General features: G+C 49.3%; 1 protein-coding gene across 1 annotated transcript; it reads left to right on the top strand.

Moving 5' to 3' along the window:
• The first annotated feature begins 242 nt into the window (after positions 1-242).
• EIF3F (eukaryotic translation initiation factor 3 subunit F) lies at positions 243-7,686 on the top strand. The gene is made up of 8 exons (XM_040989170.1): positions 243-627; positions 3,826-3,896; positions 4,121-4,200; positions 4,631-4,768; positions 5,820-5,911; positions 6,321-6,457; positions 6,578-6,691; positions 7,471-7,686. The coding sequence occupies exons 1-8, from the start codon at positions 249-251 to the stop codon at positions 7,546-7,548; spliced, it is 1,089 nt and encodes a 362-aa protein (XP_040845104.1). The 5' UTR covers positions 243-248; the 3' UTR covers positions 7,549-7,686.
• The last annotated feature ends 5,608 nt before the right edge of the window (positions 7,687-13,294 follow it).

Genomic DNA, 13,294 nt, shown 5'->3' with positions numbered 1-13,294 from the left:
CGAGTTTAGTGTCTTCTAGCGCCGACCCAGATTGGTTCGGAACTATGTACCCAGGGTCTTACTGAACGCACGGCGGACCGAAAGTAAGGAGCACAAGTACCGGAAGAATGCCAACAGCACGCACGAAAAGTGTCACCGGTAGCCAATAGGCACAAAGGATTCTTTCACGTGATGTCTACTCAGCCTATGGGACGGCTGCGATTCAACAACTCCTTCCCTTCCGCTCGCGCTCTTCCTTTCTCGACAAGATGGCGACCCCGGCGGCTCCTGCCAGTGCTTCTCCTTCCGCGCCGGTCGCAGCCCCGGCCGCAGCTCCAGCGCCAACCCCGGCCCCCGCCGCGGCACCGGCCCCGGCCGCAGGGCCCACGTCGGCCCCGGCGCCAGCTGCGGCTCCCGCGGCGGCCCCGGCCGCGTCCCCGGACCCCGCGGCGACCGGGCCCGGGCAGACCCCGGCGGCGGCGCCGGCCCCCGCGCAGCCGGCAGCGCCCTCGCTGCCCAGTCCCGCGCTCCCGGGGCCCTTCCCTGGCGGCCGCGTGGTCAGGCTGCACCCGGTCATCCTGGCCTCCATCGTGGACAGCTACGAACGACGCAACGAGGGCGCCGCCCGGGTGATCGGGACGCTGCTGGGTGAGTGGTCGGAGGAACGCGGCTCCTCCCGGTGCTTGGTCCCCGTGCACCCCTGACCCGTCCAGCCCCGTCCTCCCAGGGGTCTGGAGCCGACTCCTGAACGTGTAATGCAATGGGGGAGATTAGCAGGGAGAGGTGTAACATAGCTGTTGGTTGCATCCACTGCTAAAATACATTCTCTACGTGTCTTTGGTGTGTGTTGTCTAGAAACCTACGTTGGCTTGTTGTCTTCTTAACGTGGGCATCTGTGGATAAGTGCTGCGGCCAAGGTTTATGTTTAGGGTCCCACATGTCACAGTGACCCCTGTCACATCAGGGTCCAGTCCCCTCATCGTAGGTCAGTGCCTAGCAGAACGCGGGACAGGTCCTGTTTTTTAGGGTCGTAATAGTTGTCTAAATTCCTGAAATGTAGTTCACTTGGTCAAGCGGAGTCGCTCGTGCTTGTTGGGTGTCATGAAACCGTTTGGTACTTAGAATTAAAGATCTGATAAAGGATTTCTACTGTAACTTTAAACTGTGCTCCTGTCAGCAATGAGAGAGTAATGCAGTAGAGCGGTGTTGCAGTGTGGCAGTGCGGAAGACACAGGTGTTTCAGGAAATGGGACGTCGGAGCAGGGCGTCAGAGTGTCTGTGAGACTGTGGGAAGCTGAGAAGTCCTGGATCTGAAGGAGTCAGGATTGTGCAAGTGAAGGAGAGAGGAGATGTGACAGGAAGGGCAGGTAGCACGTGAGGGCCATGAGAAGTGTGAAGGGTATTGCTGGGAGCTGTGAGAAGTTTGGGGCAAGACTGAAAAACAGGAATGAAAGATCAGCCTGGTTGCTGGGTAGAGACGTGGCCGGGTGCCTCGTGGTAGAGACTGTCCGAGGATTAGGAAGGCACTGAAGGGGAGCTGGTGGAGTCGGAAGTGAGACTTGGTGCAACTGGAACTGAGGAATTAGAGGACTCCTGGCCCCTTGATTAGATGTGGAAGAAGAAAGAGAAGGTAGAGACTGACCTGAGTGTGGGATCAACTCCAGTGGAGTTGTTGAGTGGAAAATTAGTGTTAAAACCTGGAGTCCAGGAGGTGTGGGCAAGAGTGTCAGCTAAGGAATTAACGTCAATGCTGTCAGTTCCACGAAAAGCAGTGAGATCAGCTAAGGAACTGGCCGGCTCTGTGCAGAGGTCCTGGCAGTAAATGTTTCGGGCTCTGTGTGAAGTCTGCTAAAGTTACTTAGCCAGACCTTCATAGCAGGAAAGAAGCATGAGCTAAGGAACCAGGCATGTCATCTTTTACTTATGAAACATTTCTAGGTCAGGGAAGAGCCTGGTGGCGTGGAAGCGCAAAGAAAGGAAGATCTTAAAATGGAAGCAGTCTAGCCGTTTGAATGCTGCTGAGAGGTCAGATAAAAACAAATAAACTCAGTGGGTTTAGGGACAGAGTTGACACTACGAGGGAAGAAGCTGTGATGATTTGGAGATGGATGAGTACTGACGTGCAGGGAATCGTGATCTGTGATGGAGAGGAACGCGCTGGAGGCCTGGGGCTGCGAGCTACCAGTAGATTAGAAGAGAATTACAGGGTCAGCATGTGCAACGGGTCAAGCCATTGCTTGTGGCACCAGCACCCCACCGAGAGCTGGTCCAAGTCTTGACTTGGTCTGAATCACTGCCAATTTGCCTGGGAAGACAGCTGAAGCTAAGCCAAGTCCTTGGGCCCTGCAGGGGCAGCATGGGGCTCTTGGCTCCTGGCTTCAGCCTGGCCCAGCCCTGCCTGTTGAGACCTTTTGGGAAGTGAATCAGCAGGCGGAAGATCTCTCAGATACACCTTAAAAAACAAAGTGGAAGCTGAGGATGGAATGTGGTTGGAGTGAAGGTTTCAGAACTAGGAGAACAGAAGTTTGAGGTGAGAGATTGATACAGGACTGGTGGATGGTGAAGCTTTAGGCTTTGACCACAGCCACATAGCTGAGTCCAGCTCCCTCGGAGTGGGCTCTGTTAGACGAGGCTGTGTATTGGTAGACTGTAGGCACTGAATACTTGCCTGGGGATAGGCATTGTTTACTGCAGTGGTTAAAGTGCACTGGGTCCTAGCCCCAGCCCTCTGCTGCTGCTGCTGCTTCTTTTTTTTTAAGGTTTGTTTTTATTTGGAAAGTAGAGTTACAGAGAAGGAGAGACTTGGAGAGAGAGCTTCATCTGCTGATTTATTCCCCAAATGAGTCTAAGCACTGGAACTGAATCTGAAACCAGGAGCCAGGAGAGGAGCATCTTCCAGGTCTCTCATGCGGGTGCAGGGTCCCAAGGCTTTGGGCTGTCCTCCACTGCTTTCTCAGGCTACAGGCAGGAAGCTGAATCGGAAATGGAACAGCAGGGACTAGAAGCTGTGCCCAAGTGGCACTGCAGGCAGAGGATTGACATGCAATATGGCGCTGCCTCCCCTTCGCCCCCATTTTTTTTTTTTCAAGATTTTAATCATTTGAAAGACAGTGCTACAGGAAAAGGGCCAGGGGAGAGCTTCCAACTGCTGGCTTACTCCCTGAATGGCCACAGTGGTCAGTGCTGAGCTAGTCCAAAGCCAGGACCCAGAGTTTTCTTCTTGGTCTTCTATGTAGATGCAGGGACCCAAGGACTGGGACCGTCTCCAGCTTCTTTCCCAGGTTCGTAGCAGGGAGCTGGATCACTAGTGGAGCAGCCAGAATTGAAATCTGTACCCATCACAGGTAGCAGCTTAACCCACCATGCCACAATGTTGCAGTCCCTCTGCTCTGATCCTGCTTCCTGCGCATGCACACCGTGGGAGGCAGCAGAAGATAGCTCAGATATCTGGGTGCCTGCCACCCATGTGAGGGACCCAGTTTGAGTTTCGGGGTCCCAGCTTTGACCTGGCTTGCCTTGGCTACTGTGGACATGTGTTTTTCAGATAGAATGAAAATAGATGAATAGAGTGTTTTTTTAAAGACTTGTAAGTGTGCAGATTCAGTGTCTGGGAGATGGTATGGCGTGAGTGAAGGCCTGCAGCAGTGCTCATGCTAGAAAGCAAGGACCAAAGGAGACCTCCCGCAGGAAGATGAACCTTCCATGGTGGCGGGGAGAGTGCGGGTTCCCCGAGTTCAGCTTGTTCTTGAGTGGCTTTGAGGATACTTTCAGAAGTGTTGGAAATGTCCCTGGAGGCTGCTGGGAGCGCAGGACTATGTAACACAGGGTTGATTGTCTCTCTCACAGGAACCGTGGACAAGCACTCGGTGGAGGTCACCAATTGTTTTTCAGTGCCGCACAATGAGTCAGAAGATGAAGTAAGTGGGGATTTGAACTGCAGCTTATGGCTGTTCATTGCTGGGCCCCTTCCAGGCCCCTCTGCACAGCACTTGCTGTGCCGGTACCCAGCTCCTCCCTGCAGCCAGGGAGCCTCGGGCCGTTTGCTTGTGCTCCCCGGCCTCGGCTCTGCTGGGATGGCCTCCTGTCCTTTCTGCCCTCTTTGGCTTTGGACTTTGGCTTCTCAGCTTCCTTTCTCTCTTAGGTGGCAGTTGACATGGAATTTGCAAAGAACATGTACGAGCTACACAAAAAAGTCTCTCCAAATGAACTCATCCTGGGCTGGTAAGTTGGGCCTGAAGGATAGGCACGAATCTTGGAGGTTGCCCAGGCCTTTACCACCAAGCTGGACCCTGCCCTTCCCCTCCTGGAGTCAGAGCAATGAGAGTGTGTTACCTTGAGAAGCTATGGATTTTGTTTGGCTGCAGTTCTGATTCTGTGAGGCCAAGAATATGTATTTTGGACTGTAACTTTTACTACGCAGCTTTTTTTTTTTTTTTTTTTTTTTTTTTTGCCTTGCAGAAACTTGAAATTTTTCAAGAACACTAAATCCACCTTGGGTTGTATTTGACAGTCATGTGTATACTGTCTGTGGCATTTGGCATCACCATGTGTCACTCTGAGAGGGGTGTCAGGTACCCCTAGGGACACCTACAACACCCTTAAACTTGGTGTCACATGTGGACATGAGTCCATGTCTGTCCCCCTTCTGCAGGTACGCTACAGGCCATGACATCACAGAGCACTCTGTGCTGATCCACGAGTACTACAGCCGGGAGGCCCCCAACCCCATTCACCTCACCGTGGATACCAGTCTGCAGAATGGCCGCATGAGCATCAAGGCCTACGTCAGGTGAGCACAGGCTCTTGGGCCACAAATCAGGTGCCATCTGGTTCCCTGCTTGCCTCCACTACTATCCCACCACTGCCAACACCAAGTTCTTTAATTCGTTTTCAACGTGTTATTTATTTCATTCCCAGTTCTTGGCATCGGAAGGGTTTTATCTGAAACTGGATTGCCCCATAATGTCCGCTTGCTGACCCTAAGTGCACTCCAGGTTTCCTCTTGACCAGTTTCAAGTGGAAGCCATTGCTGTCTCCTCGGGAGCCCAACCACAGTCCCCGTATCCTCCTGTGAGAGTCTTGTGCTGGTCCTCTCCCAGGCCTCCGCTTGGCTGAGTGGCTCTTCAGGTCTCCGTTAGCTCTGGAACTCAGTGCAGCGTAGGCGATGATGGCCGGCTGTGTTTTGAGCACGTGTTCGCTCAGGCTTGAAGGCCGTGTTGGTGACAGTGATGAAACTGTCGACCCACTGAGCTCACAGGCAGTTGCAATGCCAGCTGTTGGGAGAGGTCTTAGGACCACGCCGAGGAAGCTGATGGGGGAGGTGAAAGAACTGACTGCTGGTTAGAGAGAAGGCGTTTCTTGCACTGCTTAGTTATGTGCTGTTTCTGTTTGGGTAGTAAGATCTGTGGGTACCAACTGGCAGACAGCTGCGCTAAGCGGGCTTTCCATTTAGCCCTAGCCATTGCTTGGCTACCCCTGGCAGATATTTCAATCAGTGCAAGATCCCATGGAAAGTTTTTCAATGCTAGGGAAGGACTTGGGGCCCAGGAAAGACCCATGCGTGTCCATGTGTCCTTTCAGCGAGCCGGTGCCTGGGGAGCTGGCCCCACAGGGACGTCCTGAGTCCTGTCCTCTCACCACTACCACGTGTGTGACACAGTCCTCTAAAGGGACCAGGCCTGTCCTGTAGACTGAGTTCCCTCACAAGCTAAGGGGTCAGTGTCGAACGAGCTCACGTGGGGCCTCTGGGGCCTGTGTGTTATACTGCCTTGGAAGCTACACTACGGCTGCGACATGAAAACCCTCTAAGGCCACCTGCTTATCTTCACTTCTCTCCGCAGCACCTCGATGGGTGTCCCAGGGAGGACCATGGGAGTGATGTTCACACCTCTGACCGTGAAGTATGCCTATTACGATACTGAACGCATTGGAGGTGGGTGACTCCCACACACTGCTGAGAGACCTGGGGTGTTCTTCCTGGAGGGGGATTGCTCTACTGGGTGGAGGCCATGGGGGGTTCAAAGAGAAACCACTCATCTAAGGTTTATGGTGGCTGGAAGTGACTGTCATCCTCCTGTGTTAACAGTGTTCAAGGAATTATGAGACAGATTGTTAGATGGGACATAACACCCGCTGAGACCCAGACCAGCGATTAGGCAAGGGTGTGTGGGGATGCCTTCTATCAGCAAGAGGGAAAGCTCACAGGGCAGAGCAGGGGCTTCGGGCAGGCCGGCTGAGGCCCCAGGATAGTGAGAGACCCCCTCTTTCCCGTGGGATGGCTGAATTCTCTGTGCTTTAAACTCATCACTGTGTCCCTGCCCCTCTCCCAACCCACACCACAGTTGACCTAATCATGAAGACCTGTTTCAGCCCCAACCGGGTGATTGGGCTGTCGAGTGACTTACAGCAAGTAGGCGGGGCGTCCGCTCGCATCCAGGATGCCCTCAGCACAGTGTTGCAGTACGCCGAGGATGTGCTGGTGAGACGGGGAAGGGGGTGTAGCCATCTGCTGCACATCATGGAGGGATCTGCCGGGGTCTGGCAGTGCCTGGAGAGGAGAATTTACTGTGCCTCGTTGGATCTTTGTCTTGATGCGCAGTCTGGGAAGGTGTCAGCTGACAACACCGTGGGCCGCTTCTTGATGAGCCTGGTTAATCAAGTTCCCAAGATAGTTCCAGATGACTTTGAGACCATGCTCAACAGCAACATCAATGTGAGTGCCACGTGTGGCCCTCTGGGAGCCTGTCCCAGATGTGGAGGAAGCCGGGTGGGATTCCTGGAAGGAGAAGAGACACTCCACCCTGGCCACCTGCATTCCAGAACAGGCGGAAGTGGTGCATTTTTTCTTAAAAGATTTATTTATTTTTATTGGAAAAGTAGATATACAGAGAGGAGGAGAGACAAAGATCTTCCACCTGATGACTCACTCCCCAAGCAGCCGCAGCTGCTGGAGCTGAGCCAATCCGAAACCAGGAGCCAGGAGCTCTTCCGGGTCTCCCAAGCGGGTGCAGGGTCCCAAGGCTTTGGGCCATCCTCGACTGCTTTCCCAGGCCACAAGCAGGGAACTGGGGCCGCCGGGATTAGAGCCGGTGGCCATATAGGATCCCGGTGCATGCAAGGCAAGGACTTTAACCACTATGCTATCTTGCCAGGCCCAGAAGTGGTGCATTTAACGAGAGGTCCTCTTGGCCTCCCTTGGTGCCAGCGCCTCCTGTTACCTGACTCCATAAGAAATTCACAGGTCAACAAAAGTGCAGTTTCTTAGTTTACCCCAGATGAGTTCGCATTCCCCGTGTAGTCCACCCGTGGGTCTGGGGTATAAGTCTATCAGAGAGGAGAAACTGGTCCGTGTCTCCTTCTGTCTTGCACCTTCCACTCTTGCCAAATCTCTCCATGTTGTCATTGAGGTCCACCTTGCAGGGTGGGACCATCCTTTCTGTTCCCTTTCCAACTTAACCAACCTTTCCATCACTGTTATTCTTTGTCTTGCAGGACCTGCTGATGGTGACCTACCTGGCCAATCTCACACAGTCACAGATTGCCCTCAATGAGAAACTTGTAAACTTGTGAATGGGCCTCAAGCAGCACTCCTGCCAGTCTGGTGTCATTCCGAGGACTCAGAATGAAGTGGTTTCTTTGTGGTATTGAGTCACCTGAGTCAGTCAGCTATCTGTGACTAAATAAACTAGCGTACCTTTTATAAATGAATTCCATCTTCTGTGAGTTTATTGCTGGCTGCAAGGAAGAAATCTGTCTCAGACCTCACCCAGGCGGTGTTGAGTGTGGCTGGCCAGCAGTGGTCACACCCACAGCCCCAGCCACTTAGCTGCGTCCGAGCCCACCAGATGGCCACCATCACACTGGTGTTGCAGAGGTTCTCTCTCTCTCTCTCCCTCTTTGCTTTTTGGTCAGAGCCTCCAAAAAGATTAATGTTTGTCACTTCTCCATAGCATCTTACATGGATGGCAGCACAAATGGTTGCCTTGTGCCAGTGCTGAAGTACCTGGAGATATGCCACTGAGCGGGAAGAGAGGAAAGGAAGATGGCCACACATCTCAGGCTCGGCCCTGTGTGTCCCCACTGATAGAAAGGCCGCCGTCTCCGTGGTGAGCATGAACTGCTTTACCATATGGTTCTTGTGGTTTTCAGTCTTAACAGTGTGTACTGACAGTACGTGAGCTGTTCTTAGTGGGTTGTATGATTTCTAGCAGAAATGAAATGAGAATCCTTAGAGAAAGAAAGTAGTTGAGAGAGTTGAGTGTTTGCTCTGGACCAAAGGTAGAGTATGTGGTCATTGCTTCAAAATGCTTGAGTGATGAGATGGCCCTGTGCCGTTGGCTTCAGAAAAGCAGAATGAGGATCTGTGAGTCTAAGCTTTAAAAGATTTTCAAAGCCTGCAGAAAATTCTCGGGTGTTTTCTGTAACTGGGTAGACACATGGGATTATCTGCTCCTCCAGTGGTTGAATCTGAGCAACTACGTGCCATATCTGAAATACTTGCCTAGGTAAGCTTAAATCTCTCTCCTCTGATATCGTGTAGCTACACCTGGGTACTGAGATAGCTTTGATTGAGAAGGAAATAGTCATTTGGGGCTGATGAATGCAAATGTTAATGAAGGCACTGAAATTAAAAAGGCCTGAATATTCTGGTTTTGAAATCTATAACCTTAGGAAAGGCATTCTAGTGTTGTGAAGATGTGGATCACAATAATACATAGCTCATAAGGGTGTGGAACAGATACTGCGAATGAACAAATGCCAGGCCAGCTCTCAGAGGCTCCTTCCCCGCCCAGAGCAGACATGGCAGGAGTGCTTACTGCTTCTCCAGCCAAAACAGCAAACACTGGGAGCCCCATCCCGGATGTCAGCTCAGGCTCCGGGGTCTGTGGTCTAAGGAAAGGCAGATGCTGGGGGGGAGGCGGGTGGTAACAAAGTGGTACTGACTGTGCCAGATTGTGAGGGTAGAAGCAGAATGACCCGGAAGGAAGATGGATCAATGAGCTAAGATGTTTCCATATTCTGTTCTTTGGGGTGGGCAGTTACTGTCAACTTTAGTCTTTTTAAATATTTACCATGCAAATCCAAGGTTAACTACTGTAAATAATACATAATGCTAGATGAATAGTGATGAGAGATATTGGCATAACAAAAAGGAAAACTAAGAGGAGGGCTGACACCACAGCATAGCGGACTAAGATAACACTTGCAATGCCAGCATCCTGTATGGGTGCTGGTTTGTGTTTTAAAGATTTATTTCTATTTTTATTGGAAAGTCAGATTTACAGAGAGAGGGAAAGACAGAGAAAGATCTGCATCCACTGGTTCACTCCTCCAGTAGTCGCTATGACCAGAGCTGAGCCAATCCGAAGCCAGGAGCAGGAGCCTCTTCTGGGTCTCCCAGGTGGGTAAGGGTCCCAAGGCCATCCTTGACTGCTTTCCCACGCCACAGACAAGGAGATGGATGGGAAGTGGAGCAGGCAGGATACAAGCCAGTACCCATATGTGATCCTAGCATATGCAAGGCTAGGACTTTAGCTACTAGGCTACTGTGCTGGGCCTGCTAAATAAAAGTTTTAAAGACAGTAGAAAAATGTATTTTGGGAAATGAGTTTAGGGTTGGTAAAATAAGATGTCAAAAACAGGTCCAAATAGAAATCAAAATAAAGGTAAAAATTCTGTAGGATTTCATCAGATTTTCCCCCAGAGGTGAGGGAGTGTTCAACATTGAACCCAACTAAATCTGCCCACTGGCTGTCTGCAGGCAGTACACCTAAAACAGCCCAGAAGATAGTGCTGTGGCTAGCTTCAAATGGTCTTGCTAATGATATTCAATGGACAAAGCTAGCCTCAACAGAGAATCTCAGGATGCTGATATACATTCAGCAGCCAGTGAAACTGGCTTGTGATTTTGACAAATATATGTATGTGTGTAATTGGCATAGCGATTCTCTGGAGTAATAGTCAGGAGTCCCCATTGACCTGAAGTTAGCGATGACTGAGGTTACTCCTGGGGAAATAAGGGTTGCACTGCAGTTGTTTGTTGGGTCTCCCGTCACAGCTGTGCCATCAGCCAGTCAATACATATCCTTGTTTCATGTGGGTTTAGACACCTTGTTGATGTGATTGGCTGACGTCCAACAGTGCTCTAACTCAACAAAGCCCGGCTCATGTGATTTCCCCATAAGGCACATCATAGCCTGCACTCGCCATGCTGCAGAACTCGGGTGCTGAAACGGCTGAGCACAGAGTGCTTGTTTAGGCCTGTAACTCGACTGGAAACATGGGTGTCAAGGGACTGAAAATTTTCACCATTCTAAGCTTTTCAACAAATTAGCTGCAAAAGCAACGCAGTGTGTAATGATACAAGTTTGAAGTCACTGTGAGCAAGAGGTGAATTCACAAACACGCAATTTGCATGAGAATTTACAAGTTATCTATATCCATGCATATATGTGATACATATCATGAAATGGAAACCAAAAAGAAAAAAAGAATGGTAGACTAAAAATTTGTAGAAGTGTTTACCTCAGAGGTGAGAGAAGGCAAGCAAGTAACAGTGAGTGGGTTTCAGTTATCGGCAGTCATCTAGGTTGGACAGTAGGTTCATCAGTAATAATAAAAGAAAAACAAGAGCTACTCACACCACCACTCACAAGGTGGAGTTTACCATTAACTTTGTACTAGACTTAAAGCCATTGTATTCAAATGAGCGAAAATGGAGATAGTGAAAATAAGATGGAAAAGAAGCTGATTTATTTTATTAATGTTACCCAAAAGAAAACTTTAAAAATTCTTCTGATACGCCTGGCATGGTGGCCTAGCAGCTGAGGTCCTCGCCTTGAACGCGCCGGGATCCCATATGGGTGCCGGTTCTGGTCCTAGCAGCTCCACATCCCATCCAGCTCCCTGCTTGTGGCCTGGGAAAGCAGTTGAGGACGGCCCAAAGCCTTGGGCCCCTGCACCTGCATGGGAGACCTGGAAGAGACTCCAGGCTCCCGGCTTTGTATCAGTGCAGCTCTAGCCGTTAGCGGACGCTTGGGGAGTGAATCAGCAGACAGAAGGTCTTCCTCTGTCTCTCTTCCTCTTTGTATATCTGACTTTCCAATAAAAATAAATGTTTAAAAACTATGTATAGTAATCTTTGTTAGAACAGTGTAAGCTATCTCTGAATGTTTATGTGGAAAAAGAAACAAAATATCTCCAAAACACCTTCAGAGACAGACACTAACCTGAAAGCAGTGTGGCATAGTGTTATTAAAACTAAGTGGTAAGATCCGAAATTCATGTAGATAACACATGCTGGTGAGAATGTAGAGAATGCTCGAAAACTATTGGTGAGAATGTAAGTGCATTGATTACGGATGAATATTGGAAGTGCCTCAATACATTGAAAATAGAATTACCATATAATTTAGCAATTTCACAACTTGTGAATTTTGAAGAGGTATCTAAGAGTTTTTAACAGAGCTGTCTGAATTTGTATCTGTTTATTTATTCATTTCAAAGGCAAACAGAGGGAGAAATCCCACTCATTGGTTCACTCCCACAAGTGCCATCAGCAGCTGGGACCAGACCAAACCAAGCTTGGTAACTGAGTTCAAGCCAGGTGTCCCATATGGTGGCAGGGTCGCAACTGCATGACTGTCATCTGCTGCCACCCAGAACACAGCGTTAGCACAGCCAGGACTTTAACTCCGACACTGGCAAGAGATGTGGGTACCTCAACTGACATCTCTCACTGTACCAGAGGCTGCCATAGGAGTTGCTTGGTTAGTTGAAAATTTTCTCAAAAATCTGAATAAGATACAAATAGTTAATAGAAATAAAACTTGAAAAAAATATTCCTAATTTATACCCTCTTAAAAAGGTCTAATACTTTTTATACATAATTACCAGATCTTGATAGTAATCTGTTACGTGGGCATGGTGATGATATGAACAGGTAGCTCACACACACAGGAAAAGATGCTTAATCTCACTAATAAGAATATAAATTACCATAATACAATGCCATTGTTATTTACCCGGCTAACAGCTTTTGATAGCAGTCGAAGGCGTGGGAAGCCAGATGCACATCGTTGCCAGCAGGCTTGTAACCTCTGTTAGGGCACTTGGATTTGTATTTATCAAAATCTCAAATGTACATACCCTCAGCCTGGAAATAGCAGTCCAGTGCCTTGCAGGAACTGGCTTGATTATGCTGTAATGTAGTTCATAGAGAATTGTTGCCATTTCCACTGATAATCGCATAAATATTTGAGAAATGACTATTTCCAGATTTAACAAAGTACAGCTCCAAAATACAAAATACTGTTAAGAATGAAATAGTTCTCTATGTGAGTTTGACTCTATTTCTTGGTGCCTCTGTGTGCTGGAAAGCATGGTAATAAATGCCTAAAGCATTGGTGAAAGTGCCTGCAAATACCTGTTGTCAGTGCTGGTTTGGGGAGAAGGTACCAGATGAGCCACAGGGAAGGCGGATATTGACTTTTAACTGTTTATTCCAGCTTTGAAATCTTTGTGTTAATACTTTTTCAAAGAAATAAAATGTGACCAAACAATACCTTACATTGCTTATGTGTAAACAGTAAAAAGTGGGACAAAAACATAAAAATGGTAAATTCCAATTCAGAGTTCTGAAGAGAGGGAGAAGGGGAGTGGCAAATGATAGAAGAGGGCCTTAACTGGAAAGACAAGAAGTCCATCTGATTCAGTGTTAAGTCTTTGCAAAAGTCAGGGACTGGGAACCTAGGTGCTGTTCAACTGTTTTCCACAATTTTCTGTAAGTTTGCATTAAAACAAGGGTTGAGCTTTACCTTAGAAAGATATAGATGCCAATGTATCACGTGCCCAGAAAATTAGCAACATGGTTTCCATCTGTAGCTGAAGTGGCAGGGAAAGGAGCTAGGAGCCACCCACCACGTCTGTATTTCCCCCAAGTGCCCCTTGCCCCTTCCTGGGACTCACTTGGGCCCTGGCCCTGCCACTTCACATCTCTATCCAGCCTCATCCACGCCTCATTCAGACTCTAGAGAGGGCAATCCAACTGAGGCTGCTCAGAGCTTGGTAGGCTCAGACCCACTTCTGCAAGGTTTAGGACAAAGGGAAGGAGCTGCTCACATTTCTGAGGAAGCTTTTCTGTTTGAAGCTGCAAGTAGCTTGTAGCTGAGCTGTGAACTGCTGTACTGTAGAGCCCACAAGAGTCACTGGGCAAGAGCGCCACTGACAAGTGAAAGTAGGCCTCTGGTGTAGAGCTTCGGGACTGGCCAGGAGCTGCACCCAGAAGTGAGACAAGGCAGAGACAGGCTATGGCTTG

The sequence above is a fragment of the Ochotona curzoniae genome, unplaced genomic scaffold (genome assembly GCF_017591425.1).
Source record: "Ochotona curzoniae isolate NIBS_2020 unplaced genomic scaffold, NIBS_Ocur_1.0 contig_517, whole genome shotgun sequence".
In the NCBI taxonomy this organism is placed as follows: Eukaryota; Metazoa; Chordata; class Mammalia; order Lagomorpha; family Ochotonidae; genus Ochotona; species Ochotona curzoniae.
Note: the sequence above shows the minus strand (reverse complement) of the source record. Positions and strands in the feature narration are given on the sequence as shown.